Raw genomic sequence first — 17152 nt, 5'->3', positions numbered from 1 at the left:
ATTGTTTGCTCCTGTTTGTAGATAACTCGCCAGATTTATCTAGTTTGGCGTGGACTTCATAGTATTTAGTTTTAGCTAAATCGAGTTGTTCCTGTAGAAGACGATTTTGTTCCTGTAGAAGACGATTTTGTTGAAGAGTTTGTGCTCGTTCGTCATCATACATTGTTCAGTTTTCAAACGCAGTTCCACAGCTAGCAGTATTTTTCCCTTTTCTGCTTTTGTCATTAATTTCCCAGTTCTCTCCACCTGTCCCTTCATGTCTACCGTTTCTTGCTCGTGCTTCAGCTGTGCACTGCTGTATTGGACCGATGCCAATCTCGGATGGCAAGACATCAGGGCTAAACTGGAGAGAACCTTTACAAGGCCTGCACCCGATGGTTGATTTTGGAGAGCGTTTGTTGCCATTTCTGCTGTTTTTCCCCTAATGGCATAGTTAGGGTTGGTATCGCTGCTGAGGTCAGCGATCAATCCTTTTATGGGTGAGGGTTCACTAAATAGCGGTGGAGCGGGGACCACCCCCTCTGATAGCTTGCACATTGCAAGTTTGGGTTTTGAGTCGTTGGAAGCTTCAAAAACAATTTAATCTATTTATGAACAAATCAGTTTGGATCTTATCCAAATGATCAACCTGAAAAGGTATGTTCGGCAATTTAACTTATTAAATTGAATGAGACAATGATATCCAATCAGTTGAGATTGGCTGGATTATCATGTGTAACCAGTAGTTACACACTATAAGAACATGTTTTGCCCTCACATAGAATATGTATTTTTCCCCCCAAAAAAAGATGACTTGCGATTCTTTACAACTAGGGGTCACTGATCGCAGGAAGCTGAACTCGAACGGGAGTACAGAGGGGCGGGACTTCCGTCGCCCAAGACGGGGATTTCAATGTGACACAGGAAAAACAAAATGGCTGCTCTCTCTATTCGTTAGCTTAGCATCTAGTGCACAGCTAACCTTTCTTATACTTGTTTTAAGCACACAACATTTACACTACTGGAAGGGGTTTACTAGTGACGTCTCACATTCAAACCCATTCGGCATTCTCTTTGCTAGCACTATATTACCGGAACGCGCGGTAACATAAAAAGAAATACGCCTGTGGCCTACCACGCTACCGAAGCGCGATAGGCAGATAGATACAGTGAGGGAAAAAAGTATTTGATCCCCTGCTGATTTTGTACGTTTGCCCACTGACAACGAAATGATCAGTCTATAATTTTAATGGTTGGTTTATTTTAACAGTGAGAGACAGAATAACAACAACAAAATCCAGAAAGATTTCTGGCTCCCAGGTGTCTTTTATACAGGTAACGAGCTGAGATTAGGAGCACACTCTTAAAGGGAGTGCTCCTAATCTCAGCTTGTTACCTGTATAAAAGACACCTGTCCACAGAAGCAATCAATCAATCAGATTCCAAACTCTCCACCATGGCCAAGACCAAAGAGCTCTCCAAGGATGTCAGGGACAGGATTGTAGACCCTACACAAGGCTGGAATGGGCTACAAGACCATCGCCAAGCAGCTTGGTGAGAAGGTGACAACAGTTGGTGCGATTATTTGCAAATGGAAGAAACACAAAATAACTGTCAATCTCCCTCGGCCTGGGGCTCCATGCAAGATCTCACCTCGTGGAGTTGCAATGATCATGAGAACGGTGAGGAATCAGCCCAGAACTACACGGGAGGATCTTGTCAATGATCTCAAGGCAGCTGGGACCATAGTCACCAAGAAAACAATTGGTAACACACTATGCCGTGAAGGACTAAAATCCTGCAGCGCCCGCAAGGTCCCCCTGCTCAAGCAAGCACATATACAGGCCCGTCTGAAGTTTGCCAATGAACATCTGAATGATTCAGAGGAGAACTGGGTGAAAGTGTTGTGGTCAGATGAGACCAAAATCGAGCTCTTTGGCATCAACTCAACTCGCCGTGTTTGGAGGAGGAGGAATGCTGCCTATGACCCCAAGAACACCATCCCCACCGTCAAACATGGAGGTGGAAACATTATGCTTTGGGGGTGTTTTTCTGCTAAGGGGACAGGACAACTTCACCACATCAAAGGAACGATGGACGGGCCATGTACCGTCAAATCTTGGGTGAGAACCTCCTTCCCTCAGCTAGGGCATTGAAAATGGGTCGTGGATGGGTATTCCAGCATGACAATGACCCAAAACAAACGGCCAAGGCAACAAAGGAGTGGCTCAAGACGAAGCACCTTTAGGTCCTGGAGTGGCCTAGCCAGTCTCCAGACCTTAATCCCATAGAAAATCTGTGGAGGGAGCTGAAGGTTGGAGTTGCCAAACGTCAGCCTCGAAACCTTAATGACTTGCAGAAGATCTGCAAAGAGGAATGGAACAAAATCCCTCCTGAGATGTGTGCAAACCTGGTGGCCAACTACAAGAAACGTCTGACCTCTGTGATTGCCAACAAGGGTTTTGCCACCATGTACTAAGTCATGTTTTGCAGAGGGGTCAAATACTTATTTCCCTCATTAAAATGCAAATCAATTTATAACATTTTTGACATTAATTTATCTGGATTTTTTTGTTGTTATTCTGTCTCTCACTGTTCAACTAAACCTACCATTGAAATTATAGACTGATCATGTTTTTGTCAGTGGGCAAACGTACAAAATCAGCAGAGGATCAAAAACTTTTTTCCCTCACTGTAATAATTCCGGCCCGGTCAACAAATATATCTATCCAAATTTCTATCATTGCTGGCCCTATGTCCTCGCTCTAGAAATGAATACTGACCGAGTCAACTCGCTCCTGAGACGTGAGAGGCAGAAATAGTACTAGTTTGGCCCAACGGGACTATATCTGAAATTTCTATAATCGGCTGGATGGTATCCTAGCCCTAGAAATGTAATAACTCACCCTACACACTGACGTCACCAGAGAAACAACACCGGAGGCAACCTCTAGTATCTTGTTCAAATGGAAACACACACACCTCAACAACAAATCCTGCCTACGACTCTACTGGTGTATAACGTAACCTGGGTGTATAATGTAATGTGCTGCACAATTCATATAGACTGAATTCAACAGTAAGGCCTTATTCTGTCTTAGATTCCTCGCACGGGGGCGCCAATATGTCGTGATGTGACTTACTTTAATGCATGACGGTTATTTATCAAATCAACTATGTTTAATTAGTCACTCAATGAAATTAATTATGTAACAATTAACTCATTAGGAATTTGGCACCACCGAAGAAGTTGTTTAACGAGTTACCATCTCCCGAATTAAACTCTTAGATATATTTATGTTATATATCGATAACAGTCACTTATTAAATAATTACCTCTTATGAGTCTCATTATGAACGTCGCATAATCCTTGAACCTGCAAGAACCCTAACCTTATTGATGAATCAGCAATACACAAATTGGCTTAATTATTTATTTACTAACTAACTAAATAATAACACAATCCAAACACACACACACATAGGTTATCGATTACTAATGTAATACAATGAAAACAGGTCCCTAGTGGACTGGACTAACAATAGCATGAATGCTTGGAAGGGAGAGACAGAGATTCAAACTATCGTTGACACTTTGGAAACTACGCTCACGGAAATACAAATGTTTAGCACCCGCTCATTCGGATTAGAAATGCAACATGTATTTACGTGTAGCTGTCCTTGATAGTTGAACTGATGATGTAGGACTCTGGTTTGCCCACCAGAGATCCCAATGTCCTTGGTAGAGTTTCTGGTTGTAGTTGTGGTTAGAATGGATATTTCAGCGTACCCTGTAGTTCGTAGAGTTGATCTGTTAGAATAGATACTTCAGATGTACCAACAGTTGTCTGAGAGGGATTGTCCTTCCCAACTCGTGTCTTTAGAGAAAGTTCTCTAGACGACTATACATGCCAGCTGCAGACTGGTAATGCTAAGGTCTAGTGCGTTGTCTTCTTCTTCACCTCGTGTAGAGGATGAGAGTTTCAGAGTTTCACCATTTTGCCATATTCAGCTCGCGCTGCATGTCGGCTGGTCTGTATAGTTTTACCATTTTGTAACGTTTAGCTCACGCTTCACGTCTGCTGGTCTGTAGAGTGTCAACCATTTTAAGCCATGGGGCTTCCTGGTCTTCTTGGTCTAACCATTTTAAGCCGTGTAGCTTCAGCTTCACACTTCCTGGTCTGGTAGAAATTCAACCATTTGCAACATCCGGCTTATACCGTAATCTGCTTGGTCTGTTGTTAATTTGTTTTTCAAGGCTTTTATGCCCTCGGGGTAAAAGGGGCGTTCCATCATGTTTGTGCTGATCTGGGCGTGGCCACTGACTGTGAACAAATCAATATGGAAAACAATCATCTCATCTAGAATGTTAAAATCACATTGTTATCCTCACAAAAGTATTATTATACTTAATCATTCGTTTTATACAACAATTAGACGCAAACCTCATAACTGGGACGTGTACACCCCCAGAGATATAGTTATGTTGTTCCGCCGTCTTTAATGACATCACAACATAAAAACTAATTTGACATGATTGTTCTTTAAGTCCCCACCGACCATTTCCCACATTCTTTGAAGTAGGAATATTGTTTCATTATCCACTTTTGGATGTTGGAGTCTTGGCGGGAAGACTTCCTTTGTTCCACAGCGACATTCCCTCTCCCAATACTGCATGGCACGGAAAAGAAAGGTCCTGCAAGGAATTTACGACCGGTCATAAAACTGGCCCCCAGGAGAGGGGGAGTTCAAACCTTTGCCTAGCCTGCATCTGTGATCCTCAACCCATGAGGGCAAGTCATGACGAGCTAGCTAGCAAAAATTGGCCCATGGATGGAGATGGGGATTTGGACTTGGGGTTTTACTTAATTCTCCGTACTGGCCAATGATTATAACGGCTATTCTGATCCAACCATTAATTCATACATTGTGCCCCTAGCCTGAGCGGATGGAAGTTCAATATGTAGCTAGATGTTGAAGGCTAATGTTAACTAAATAACGTTGCCCATGAAAGGAAGTTAGGCTAGCGAGCCTGGTAGCCTAGGACAACAAAAAATAAAAGCGTGTACTGTATGACAGAGTGATAGACCGTTTCGTCAACATGAAAGAGAGGAGGATGGCATTGGCGTTTCTCTACAAGTAGGGTGAGTCAACATGTTTTTTCAACACGCACGCGCACACACATACAGAAATCAGAACCATGGACAGCCACATAATATTTAGCTGACGTTGATGGGACTAAATTGTTTTTGGTATCTTTTAGTTGTCACTGTATTAGACTAAGCATAGGTGATTTGATGATGTTGCAATGTTGAAGTTGAAATGGTGCTGGAATAGTGGAGGCAGCTCCTGTTTTCTTTGCGACTTAGTGTAACTCTCCGTGGTACTAAATCAATATTTGTTTAGTGGTCCGAGAATGTCAGAAACATTAACTTGCTTGACCCTGCTGTAGGTCATGTAACTGTTTGTTACATGCAGTATGCTTTGTGGACTTCACTGGACAGAGGTTGCACTCTAGTTTTGAGATGAAACAAAGGTGTAGTTGAATTGTATTAAGCCACTGTCTTCTTATTGTCTCTGCCTTTAGGCCTATATATACCAACTGAGCTACAGGAGGCTATATATATATATAGCCTCCTGTAGCTCAGTTGGTAGATAAATAGCCTCCTGTAGCTCAGTTGGTAGAGCATGGCGCTTGCAACACCAGGGTTGTGGGTTCGATTCCAACAGGGGGCCAGTATGGAAAATGTATGCACTCACTAACTGTAAGTTGCTCTGGATAAGAGCGTCTGCTAAATGACTAAAATGTATATATATATATATATATATATATATTGTTTGTCAGTTAGAGTGTGGAGGGTATAAATGTGGTCATTTGGTAAAAATCCAATCTGGCTTCTCCTCAGAATGTTATGTTCATCAAGGACATGAAGTAGTCTGCTATTTATGATACTGCACAGAATTTTCCCCAAGTTGCTGTTAACGCAAATTCCTCTGTAATTATTTGGCTAAAATTTGTCTCCATTTTTATAGATTGGTATGATCAATCCTTGGTTCCAAATATCTGGGGTAATACCTGCAGTAAGGATAATGTTGAAGGACTTGAGTATAGCCTGTTTGAATTTGTGATCTGTGTAGTTGATCATTTCATTTAAAATACCATCAGCACCACAGGCCTTTTTGGGTTGTAGAGTGCATCGTTTTTCCAATAGTGATTGTTCTGTAATTGGGGTATCCATAGGGTTCTGGTAGTCTTTGACTGCTGATGCAAGGATTTGTAATTTGTCTTGTATATCTTTTTGTTCTGGGCTCTTTGTAATATCGCTGTAAATAGAGGATAGCCAATTTGTCATGATGTGGTTTGCTTAAAACTGTTCCAATTCTCCCAGAAGTGGTTTAATTCTATGGATTCCTTAATTACATCCAGCTGATTGTTCCTTTTTTGTTCTTGTATTGCTTCAGTGTTTCCTCATAATGAAGGCGTACATTTTTGTTGTCTGGATCTCTGTGTTTTTTATTAGATATACTGTATTTCTCAATGTTTCTCTCTATCTCTCTCTCACTCTCTCTCTCTGAGTGTTCCATTACACATTGATCCTGCATGTGTGTGTGTGTGTGTGTATGTGTGTATGTGAGTCAGTGAAATCTCTTCTAAAACGTTTCTCTCTTATCTTAGCTTATTCTCCTAGGATCTGTTTTATGGCACATTACTGTAGATTGGTTTGGGGATGCAACATATTGCACTGTGTGTGTGTGTGTGTGTGTGTGTGTGTGTGTGTGTGTGTGTGTGTGTGTGTGTGTGTGTTTGTGTGTGTCTGTGTCTGCATATTGCTCAGGAGCAGCTTCAGAGTCAAAAGGGAGAACAGGCATAAAAACTGCCAACTCCCAACAGCCCAATTTGATATGTCTTATATATCTCCCTTCTCCTTCTCTCCCTTGCATACTCACACACACACACACACACACACACACACTCCAATCTTTTTTCCATTCAATTCAAGGCCTCATCTTCAGTATTCTATATGGAGCTGTGAGCCTGAAGTGAATACTATTGAATACTATAGATGGATAGATGGGGAACTGCAGCGTTGGTTCCTTTGTGTCTCCTCCTATCTTTTCCTCCATCACCCCTCTCTGTCCCTCATCACCCCCCTTTCTTTCCTGCCCTCCTCTGTGTGTGTGTGTGTCTAGCAGCAGCCTCTTTGAGCTCTGTTGGAGCTGAAAGCCCTTTCACATAGTTGACGGGACCCCAGCATGCACTGGGGTTCTGAGACTTAACATGGGACCTCTACTAATTAACCACTCTGACCAGAGATGTTTGTGTGTGTGTCATCCTCTCCTCTCGCCCTCAGGTTCAGTCCTTAACGACGGCCAGTGGCATGCGGTACGTCTGGTTGCTAAGGAGAACTCGGTCATGTTGACGATCGATGGTGACGAGGCGTCAGCGGTCCGAACCACCACACCTATCACCATCAGGACCGGAGGAACATATCATCTGGGAGGTGAGGGAGGGGGTGTGTGTGCAAGTACAGAAGAACACACCATCAGAGGACATGTTCTGCATTCTTTTACTGTCCTTAGAAAATAATTGAACCAACACGTCATCATGTGCTTGAACCAGACCGTGAGATGTCTATGATGCTATACATGACATATTGAACTCAGGCAGAAAAGTTCAGGACATCTGTGCTGGGATTATTGGAGGAAAATAAGTTTCTGCAGGACTCTGCTCTAGTCCTGGGGGGTAGATGTTAGGATGGGACTCTGCTCTAGTCCTGGGGGGTGGATGTTAGGATGGGACTCTGCTCTAGTCCTGGGGGGTGGATGTTAGGATGGGACTGTGCTCTAGTCCTGGGGGTGGATGTTAGGATGGGACTCTGCTCTAGTCCTGGGGGGTGGATGTTAGGATGGGACTCTGCTCTAGTCCTGGGGGGGTGGATGTTAGGATGGGACTCTGCTCTGGTCCTGGGGGGTGGATGTTAGGATGGGACTCTGCTCTAGTCCTGGGGGGTGGATGTTAGGATGGGACTCTGCTCTAGTCCTGGGGGGTGGATGATAGGATGGGACTCTGCTCTAGTCCTGGGGGTGGATGTTAGGATGGGACTCTGCTCTAGTCCTGGGGGGTGGATGTTAGGATGGGACTCTGCTCTGGTCCTGGGGGTTGGATGTTAGGATGGGACTCTGCTCTGGTCCTGGGGGGTGGATGATAGGATGGGACTCTGCTCTAGTCCTGGGGGGTGGATGTTAGGATGGGACTCTGCTCTAGTCCTGGGGGTGGATGTTAGGATGGGACTCTGCTCTGGTCCTGGGGGGTGGATGTTAGGATGGGACTCTGCTCTAGTCCTGGGGGGTGGATGATAGGATGGGACCTCTGCTCTAGTCCTGGGGGGTGGATGTTAGGATGGGACTCTGCTCTGGTCCTGGGGGGTGGATGTTAGGATGGGACTCTGCTCTAGTCCTGGGGGGTGGATGTTAGGATGGGACTCTGCTCTAGTCCTGGAGGGTGGATGTTAGGATGGGACTCTGCTCTGGTCCTGGGGGGTGGATGTTAGGATGGGACTCTGCTCTAGTCCTGGGGGTGGATGTTAGGATGGGACTCTGCTCTAGTCCTGGGGGGGTGGATGTTAGGATGGGACTCTGCTCTAGTCCTGGGGGTGGATGTTAGGATGGGACTCTGCTCTAGTCCAGGGGGGTGGATGTTAGGATGGGACTCTGCTCTAGTCCTGGGGGGTGGATGTTAGGATGGGACTCTGCTCTAGTCCTGGGGGGTGGATGTTAGGATGGGACTCTGCTCTAGTCCTGGGGGGTGGATGTTAGGATGGGACTCTGCTCTAGTCCAGGGGGGTGGATGTTAGGGTGGGACTCTGCTCTAGTCCAGGGGGGTGGATGTTAGGGTGGGACTCTGCTCTAGTCCTGGAGGGTGGATGTCTGCTCTGATACTGCTGCAGGTAATCGAGGATTCTGATAGCAGGCTGATGGAGACCACGGGGAACGTAGAACTAGAACCAGTATCCGTACCAGTACCAGTGAGACTGCCACTCTCTCTCTATCTTCCTTTCTAGCTTTCTCTTTATGTATTCTCTCTCTCTCTTTCTCTCTTTCTTTTTCTCTGTCACTCTTTCTCTCTCTTTGTCACTCTTTCTCTCTCTGTCTCTCTCTCTCTCTCTCTCTCTCTCTCTCTCTCTTTCTGTCTGTCTGTCTGTCTGTCTGTCTGTCTGTCTGTCTGTCTGTCTGTCTCTGTCTCTGTCTCTGTCTCTGTCTCTGTCTCTGTCTCTGTCTCTGTCTCTGTCTCTGTCTCTGTCTCTGTCTCTGTCTCTCTTCTCTCTCTCTCTCTCTCTCTCTCTCTCTCTCTCTCTCTCTCTCTCTCTCTCTCTCTCTCTCTCTCTCTCTCTCTCTCTCTCTCTCTCTCTCTCTGGTAGGCAGTAGGCAGGTGTGCAGACAGTTGAGACAGATGGTGGTGGTGACTTGAGAAACTTTTGGAAGAAATCCCAAACACAAAATGTGTGCTGAATACACACATGCACACTCACACTCACACTCACTCTCACACACACTCACACACACACACACACACTCTCTCACACACACACACACACTCTCACACACACTCTCTCTCTCACACAAACACACACACTCTCACACACATACACACACACACACACACACACACACACTCCTAGACAGGTTGGCCTCAATAATAAGTCTGTAGTGCGATGGCCTTGAGGTTGATTGACATCCTGCCATGTCTGACAGACTGTTACACTTTAATGATGGAGATGTCATTGTGCCTCTGTGTTTTATAGCTCTCCCTTTCTCCCTCTCCTCTCTTTCTCCCCCCACCTCTCTTCTCTCTCTCTCTCTCTCTCTCTCTCTCTCTCTCTCTCTCTCTCTCTCTCTCAGGGTACTTCCTGCCTACCTTAGCCCCTCCCACCCAGAAGTCGTTCCAGGGCTGCATGCAGGCAATTCTATTGGACGATCAGCCGGCAGATATGCATGCCGTGGAGAAAGGCATTGTGGGAGCATTTGAGAACGTCAGCTTAGACATGTGTGCCATTATAGACAGGTAAGATACCTACACACACATAAGATGCTATCTTTAGTGTGTGTGTACGTTTACTTTTCAAACGTTTGACGTTTGATTGGTGATGAGGTCAGAGATCTGATGGTCACTAGAGAGATATATTTATTAGTATTTCTCCAGATGAATACATTGACGATATACAGTACCAGTCAAAAGTTAGGACACACCTACTCATTCAATGGTTTTTCTTTATTTTTACTATTTTCTATATTGTAGAATAATAGTGAAGACATCAAAACTATGAAATAACACGTATGGAATCATGCAGTAACCAAAAAAGTGTTAAACAAATCAAAATATATTTTAGATTTTAGATTCTTCGAAGTAGCCACCTGTCACGACTTCCTCCGAAGCTGCCTCCTCTCCTTGTTCGGGCAGGCTTCGGCTTTCGTCGTCACCGGCCTTCTAGCCACTGCCGCATCACATCTCGTCATTCCAATTGTTTTGTCTTGTCTATTACACACCCTTTGCCTTGATGACAGCTTTGCACACTATTGGCATTCTTTCAACCAGCTTCACCTGGAATGCTTCTCGAACAGTCTTGAAGGAGTTCCCACATATACTGAGCACTTGTTGGCTGCTTTTCCTTCACTCTGCCGTCCGACTCATCCCAAACCATCTCAATTGGGTTGAGGTTGGGTGATTGTGGAGGCCAGGTGATCTGATGCAGCACTCCATCACTCTCCTTGGTCAAATAGCCCTTACACAGCCTGGAGGTGTGTTTTGGGTCATTGTCCTGTTGAAAAACAAATGATAGTCCCACTAAGCCCAAACCAGATGGGATGGCGTATTGCTGCAGAATGCTGTGGTAGCCATGCTGGTTAAGTGTGCCTTGAATTCTAAATAAATCACTGATAGTGTCACCAGCAAAGCACCCCCGCACCATCACACCTCCTCCTCCTCCATGCTTCACTATGGGAACCACACATGTAGAGATCATCCGTTTCGCTACTCTGCATCTCACAAAGACACAGCGGTTGGAACCAAAAATCTCCAATTTGGACTCATCAGACCAAAGTACAGATTTTCATCGGTCTAATGTCCATTGATCGTGTTTCTTGGCCCAAGCAAGTCTCTTCTTCTTATTGGTGTCCTTTAGTAGTGGTTTCTTTGCAGCAATTTGACCATGAAGGCCTGATTCATGTAGTCTCCTCTGAACAGTTGATGTTGAGATGTGTCTGTTACCTGAACTCTCTGAAGCATTTATTTTGGCTGCAATTTCTGAGGTGCAGTTAACTCTAATGAACTTATCCTCTGCAGCAGAGGTAACTCTGGGTGTTCCTTTCCTGTGGCAGTCCTCATGAGAGCCAGTTTCATCATAGCGCTTGATGGTTTTTGCGACTGCACTTGAAGAAACCTTCAAAGTTCTTGACATTTTCTGGGTTTACTGACCTTCATGTCTTAAAGTAATGATAGACTGTCATTTCTCTTCGCTTATTTGAGCTGGTCTTGGCATAATAAGGACTTGGTGTTTTACCAAATAAGGCTATCTTCTGTATACCACCCCTACCTTGTCACAACACAACGTATTGGCTCAAATGCATTAAGAAGGAAATAAATTCCACAAATTAACTTTTAACAAGGCACACCTGTTAATTGAAATGCATTCCAAGTGACTACGTCAAGAAGCAGGTTGAGAGAATGCCAAGAGTGTGCAAAGCTGTCATCAAGGCAAAGGGTGGTGTGATGGGTGATTTGAAGGAGTCAGGCGCAGGAGGGTAAATCACAGAATACAGAGTTTATTCCGGAATACAGAGTTACGCAGGATAGCGTCAAACAGTCCAGTGCGCCCCGGCAATACAAAATACACGGAGCTCAACCGAGCTACTCTCTCCTCACATTAAACAATCACCCACAAGGACAAGGGGGCAGAGGGAACACTTATACACGGACTAATGAGGGGATATGAACCAGGTGTGTGTAATAGACAAGATAGACAGTGGCTAGAAGGCCGGTGACGACGAACGCCGAAGCCTGCCCGAACAAGGAGAGGAGGCAGCTTCGGAGGAAGTCGTGACAGGTGGCTACTTTGAAGAATCTAAAACCTAAAATATATTTTGATTTGTTTAACACTTCTTTGGATACTACATGATTCCATATGTGTTATTCCATAGTTTTGATGTCTTCACTATTATTCTACAATGTAGAAAATAGTAAACATAAAGAAAAACCCTTGAATGAGTAGGTGTGTCTACACCTTTGACTGGTACTGTAACTGTATTTCTGATTGCAGTTGGTCCACATTTTCTCAATCATATAAATATTAAATCTCTCTCGAATCAATGCATCTCTGTGATGCTGAAACGGTGTTACATTAAACTTTGACTTTGAGTTTTTGTTAATTGCATAAATTGATTGAATTGATAGAATGAACACATCAATAGTATCTATAATATATGACTTTGGAGAGGTTGGTTTCATTCCTTCAAATTTTTTAACTGTTAACATTTACGATACGTTGGATTGTGGAGATCACTGGTTACACAAGCATCATTGTCGTAATTGCACTGAGACACAAAAAGAGGTGGAAAATCATCCTTTATTTCTCATTGTTTACCTAAACATGTTCAGCACAACATACAGTACACACAGAGATCAGTGTTGTTCATTGTACGGACACAAACCGATGCTTTCCTGGCTGTACAAAGAAGAGCTCGGCTTTGGGACGATTCAGAACAGGGATTGTCTTTATTTAGATGTTTCATTCTTGCTTTCAGGTAAAAGCACTCCATTCTTACAGCTGCAGTATTTGTCTGCTTTAGAACAGATTCCAAGGCTAAGCTTTCTCTCTCTCTGTCTCTGACTCTGTCTGTCTGCCACCCCTTCTGTTCTCTCTCACTCTCCTTCAATCTCTTCCTCTTTCCCTGTCACCCACACATTCCTATCTATCTCTCTCTCACACATACACAAACACACACACATGCTCTGAATAGGGAATTATCCAGCCTTGATTTAACACCAGTTTCATAATGCGATTGTGAGTTGAGAGCACTGATAGTCTTGTCTCTATCCATAGCGGGAATGCTATTTTTCCGCTTGGATTCCCCAAGGTATGGAGAATGTGTCTGAGGCTCCAATAGCTGCAATACTTCACTGTCTTTTCTACCCGACTTCCTCTAAGTGTTATAAAGCCTTTTTTCATCTGAGTGAACAACGTTGGAGGGGGTTTGATCACTTTGCTTTCTTTTCAAGTGGCAAGCTTCAGTTTTGTCCTCCCTGGATTTAAAAGCAGGAATTTACATTCTGATACAGTAGGCCAGTCTATGTCTGGAGGATGTTTGTGAAAGCTAACCCTGGGGCGGTAACACTTTTGACTGAAGCCTGGGGACATTTAATTCAGCTCACACATCAAAACGTGTTTCTGTTGGAAATAAATTAATATCAATGTTTTGGAGGGAAACATATAATGGCTAAGGAACTAATCTATGGTGGATACCAAAAAATTAAAAAATGCCTTGAGAAGCCGAGTTAATATTTATTTGTCTAACCTCTCTCCATCTCTCTCTCGCCCATCCTCCCTCCCCACTTTCCACCTTTCTCTCTAGGTGTATGCCTAACCATTGTGAGCATGGAGGCAGGTGTAAACAGACGTGGGACAGTTTTAGCTGCACCTGCGACGGAACCGGATACACTGGAGCCACCTGTCACACCTGTGAGTGTGTGTGTGTGTGTGTGCGTGATTGTACACGTCCTTGTGTGTGTGTGTCAGCTATAGAAATTACTTTATTTTATTTTCAAATTCACGGGATTAATATAATAGAAACCTCTTGTACAAAGAAAATAGTGAGAAAGTGATGTAAGAAAGCATAGGCAGAGAAGGTCAGATCTTAATCAAAAAAGTATCAATCAGAATCTAACTGAAACTCCCTCTCTCTACTGAAACATAAATCCTATTCTCATCTCTGGATAAACACAAACGCCATCACCAGGCTATCACTCAAATTGTGTGTGGGTGGGTGTGTGCATGTGTATCAAATGCAAATAGTCCGGGTAGCCATATCATTAGCTGTTCGGGAGTCTTATGGCTTGGGGGTAGAAGCTGTTAAGAAGCCTTTTGGACCTAGAATTGGCACTCCGGTACCGCTTGCCGTGCGGTAGCAGAGAGAACAGTCTATGACAAGGGTGGATGGAGTCTTTGACAATTTTTAGGGCCTTCCTCTGACACCCCCTGGTATAGAGGTCCTGGATGGCAGCAAGCTTGGCCCCAGTGATGTACTGGGCCTTACGCACTACCCTCTGTAGTGCCTTGCGGTTGGAGGCCGAGCAGTTGCCATACCAGGCAGTGATGCAACCAGTCAGGATGCTCTGAAACATTTTGAGGATCTGAGGACCCATGCCAATTCTTTTCTGTCTCCTGATGGAGAATAGACTTTCTCGTGCCCTCTTCACGACTGTCTTGGTGTGTTTGGACTATGATAGTTTGTTGGTGATGTGGACACCAAGGAACTTGAAGCTCTCAACCTGCTCCACTATAGCCCTGTTGATGACAATGGGGGCGTGCTCGGTCCTCCTCTTCCTGTAGTCCACAATCATCTCCTTTGTCTTGATCACATTGAGGGAGAGGTTGTTATCCTGGCACCACACGGCCAGGTCTCTGACCTCCTCCCTATAGGCTGTGTCATCGTTGTTGGTGATCAGGCCTACCACTGTTGTGTCGTCGGCAAACTTAATGATGGTGTTGGAGTCGTGCCTGGCCATGCAGTCATGGGTGAACAGGGAGTACAGGAGGGGACTGAGCACGCACCCCTGAGGGGCCCCCATGTTGAGGATCAGCGTGGCAGATGTGTTGTTACCTACCCTTACCACCTGGGGCGGCCCGTCAGGAAGTCCAGGATCCAGTTGCAGAGGGAGGTGTTTAGTCCCAGGATCCTTAGCTTAGTGATGAGCTTTGAGGGCACTATGGTGTTGAACACTGAGCTGTAGTCAATGAATAGCATTCTCACGTAGGTCTTCCTCTTGTCCAGGTGGGAAAGGGCAGTGTGGAGTGCAATAGAGATTGCATCATCTGTGGATCTGTTGGGGCGGTATGCAAATTGGAGTAGGTTTAGGGTTTCTGGGATGATGGTGTTGATGTAAGCAATGACCAGCCTTTCATAGCACTTCATGACTACAGACGTGAGTGCTACGGGTCCGTAGTCATTTAGGCAGGTTACCTTAGTGTTCTTGGGCAGAGGGACTATGGTGGTCTGCTTGAAACATGTAGGTATTACAGACTCAGTCAGGGACAGGTTGAAAATGTCGGTGAAGACACTTGCAAGTTGGTCAGCGCATGCTCGGAGTACACGTCCTGGTAATCCGTCTGGCCCTGCGGCCTTGTGAATGTTGACCTGTTTAAAGGTCTTACTCACATCGGCTACGGAGACCGTGATCACACAGTCGTCCGGAAAAGCTGATGCTCTCATGCATACTTCAGTGTTGCTCGCCTCGAAGCGAGCATAGAAGTAATTTAGCTTGTCTGGTAGGCTCGTGTCACTGGGAAGCTCGCGGCTGTGCTTCCCTTTGTAGTCTGTAATAGTTTGCAAGCCCTGCCGCATCCGACGAGCGTCGGAGCCGGTGTAGTACGATTCAATCTTAGTCCTGTATTGATGCTTTGCCTGTTTGATGGTTCTCCGGAGGGCATAGCGGGATTTCTTATAAGCGTCCGTGTTAGAGTCCCGCTCCTTGAAAGCGGCAGCTCTACCCTTTAGCTCAGTGCGGATGTTGCCTGTAATCCATGGCTTCTGGTTGGGGTATGTACGTACTGTCACTGTGGGGACGACATAATTGATGCACTTATTGATGAAGCCAGTGACTGATGTGGTGTACTCCTCAATGCCATCAGAAGAATCCCGGAACATATTCCAGTCTGTGCTAGCAAAACAGTCCTGTAGCTTAGCATCTGCGTCATCTGACCACTTCTTTATTGACAGAGTCACTGGTGCTTCCTACTTTAGGTTTTGCTTGTAAGCAGGAATTAGGAGGATAGAATTATGGTCAGATTTTCCAAATGGAGGGCGAGGGAGAGCTTTATATGCGTCTCTGTGTGTGGAGTAAAGGTGGTCTAGAGTTTTTTTTTCCTCTGGTTGCACATCTAACATGCTGGTAGAAATTAGGTAAAACGGATTTAAGTTTCCCTGCATTAAAGTCCCAGGCCACAAGGAGCGCCGCTTCCGGATGAGCATTTTCCTGTTTGCTTATGGCCTTATACAGGTCATAAGTGCAATCTTAGTGCCTGCATCGGTTTGTGGTGGTAAATAGACAACAGACTTCCTTAATATTAGATTTCGTACACCAGCTGTTGTTTACAAATATACACAGACCGCCACCCCTTGTCTTACCGGAGGCAGCTGTTCTATCTTGCCGATGCAGCGTATATCCCGCCAGCTGTATGTTATCTATGTCGTCGTTCAGCCACGACTCGGTGAAACATAAGATATTACAGTTTTTAATATCCCTTTGGTAGGATATTCGTGATCGTAGCTTGTCTATTTTGTTATCCAATGATTGTACGTTGGCTAATAGGACTGATGGTAGAGGCAGATTACCTACTCGCCGTCGGATCCTTACAAGACACCCCGGCCTACGTCCCCGATATCTCCGTCTCTTTCTCCTGCGAATGACGGGGATTTGGGCCTTGTCGGGTGTCTGAAGTAAATAATTCGCATCCGACTCATTAAATAAAATATCTTCGTCCAGTATGAGGTGAATAATCGCTGTCCTGATATCCAGAAGCTATTTTCGGTCATAAGAGACGGTGGCAGAAACATTATGTACAAAAGAAGTTACAAATAACGCAAAAAAACACACACAATAGCACAATTGGTTAGGAACCCGTAAAACGGCAGCTATCTCCTCCGGCGCCGTTATGTTATGTGTGTGTGTGTGTGCGTGCATGTGTGTGTGCTTGCGTGTGCATTTGAAAGTACGAAAGTATGTGTTTGGCAGACAGTATGTGACACAACCAAAAGTTTCTGTTTTTCTGTCGGTATGTGGAAGCAGAGTGACAGCCACTGTGAAATTGCCTGCTAGTAAAGTTATAAGCACATCACATTACTGTAGTTCCCTTTTATTCACACTTCCAGAAATGTAATTAATCATCTGTCCTTCAGAAGT

General features: G+C 44.8%; 1 protein-coding gene across 1 annotated transcript in view; it reads left to right on the top strand.

Annotated features, from left to right (window-relative positions):
* Positions 1-17152, top strand: part of cntnap2a (contactin associated protein 2a) — a 195564-nt gene that overhangs the window by 47093 nt on the left and 131319 nt on the right. Inside the window, exons 11-13 of the mRNA XM_045210319.1 lie at positions 7332-7481; positions 9880-10042; positions 13606-13712. Coding sequence (XP_045066254.1) covers positions 7332-7481; positions 9880-10042; positions 13606-13712 — 420 coding nt within the window. The remainder of the gene's footprint in view (positions 1-7331; positions 7482-9879; positions 10043-13605; positions 13713-17152) is intronic.

This window comes from Coregonus clupeaformis, chromosome 34 (genome assembly GCF_020615455.1).
Source record: "Coregonus clupeaformis isolate EN_2021a chromosome 34, ASM2061545v1, whole genome shotgun sequence".
In the NCBI taxonomy this organism is placed as follows: domain Eukaryota; kingdom Metazoa; phylum Chordata; class Actinopteri; order Salmoniformes; family Salmonidae; genus Coregonus; species Coregonus clupeaformis.
This window is presented reverse-complemented; position numbering and strand designations above follow the sequence as displayed.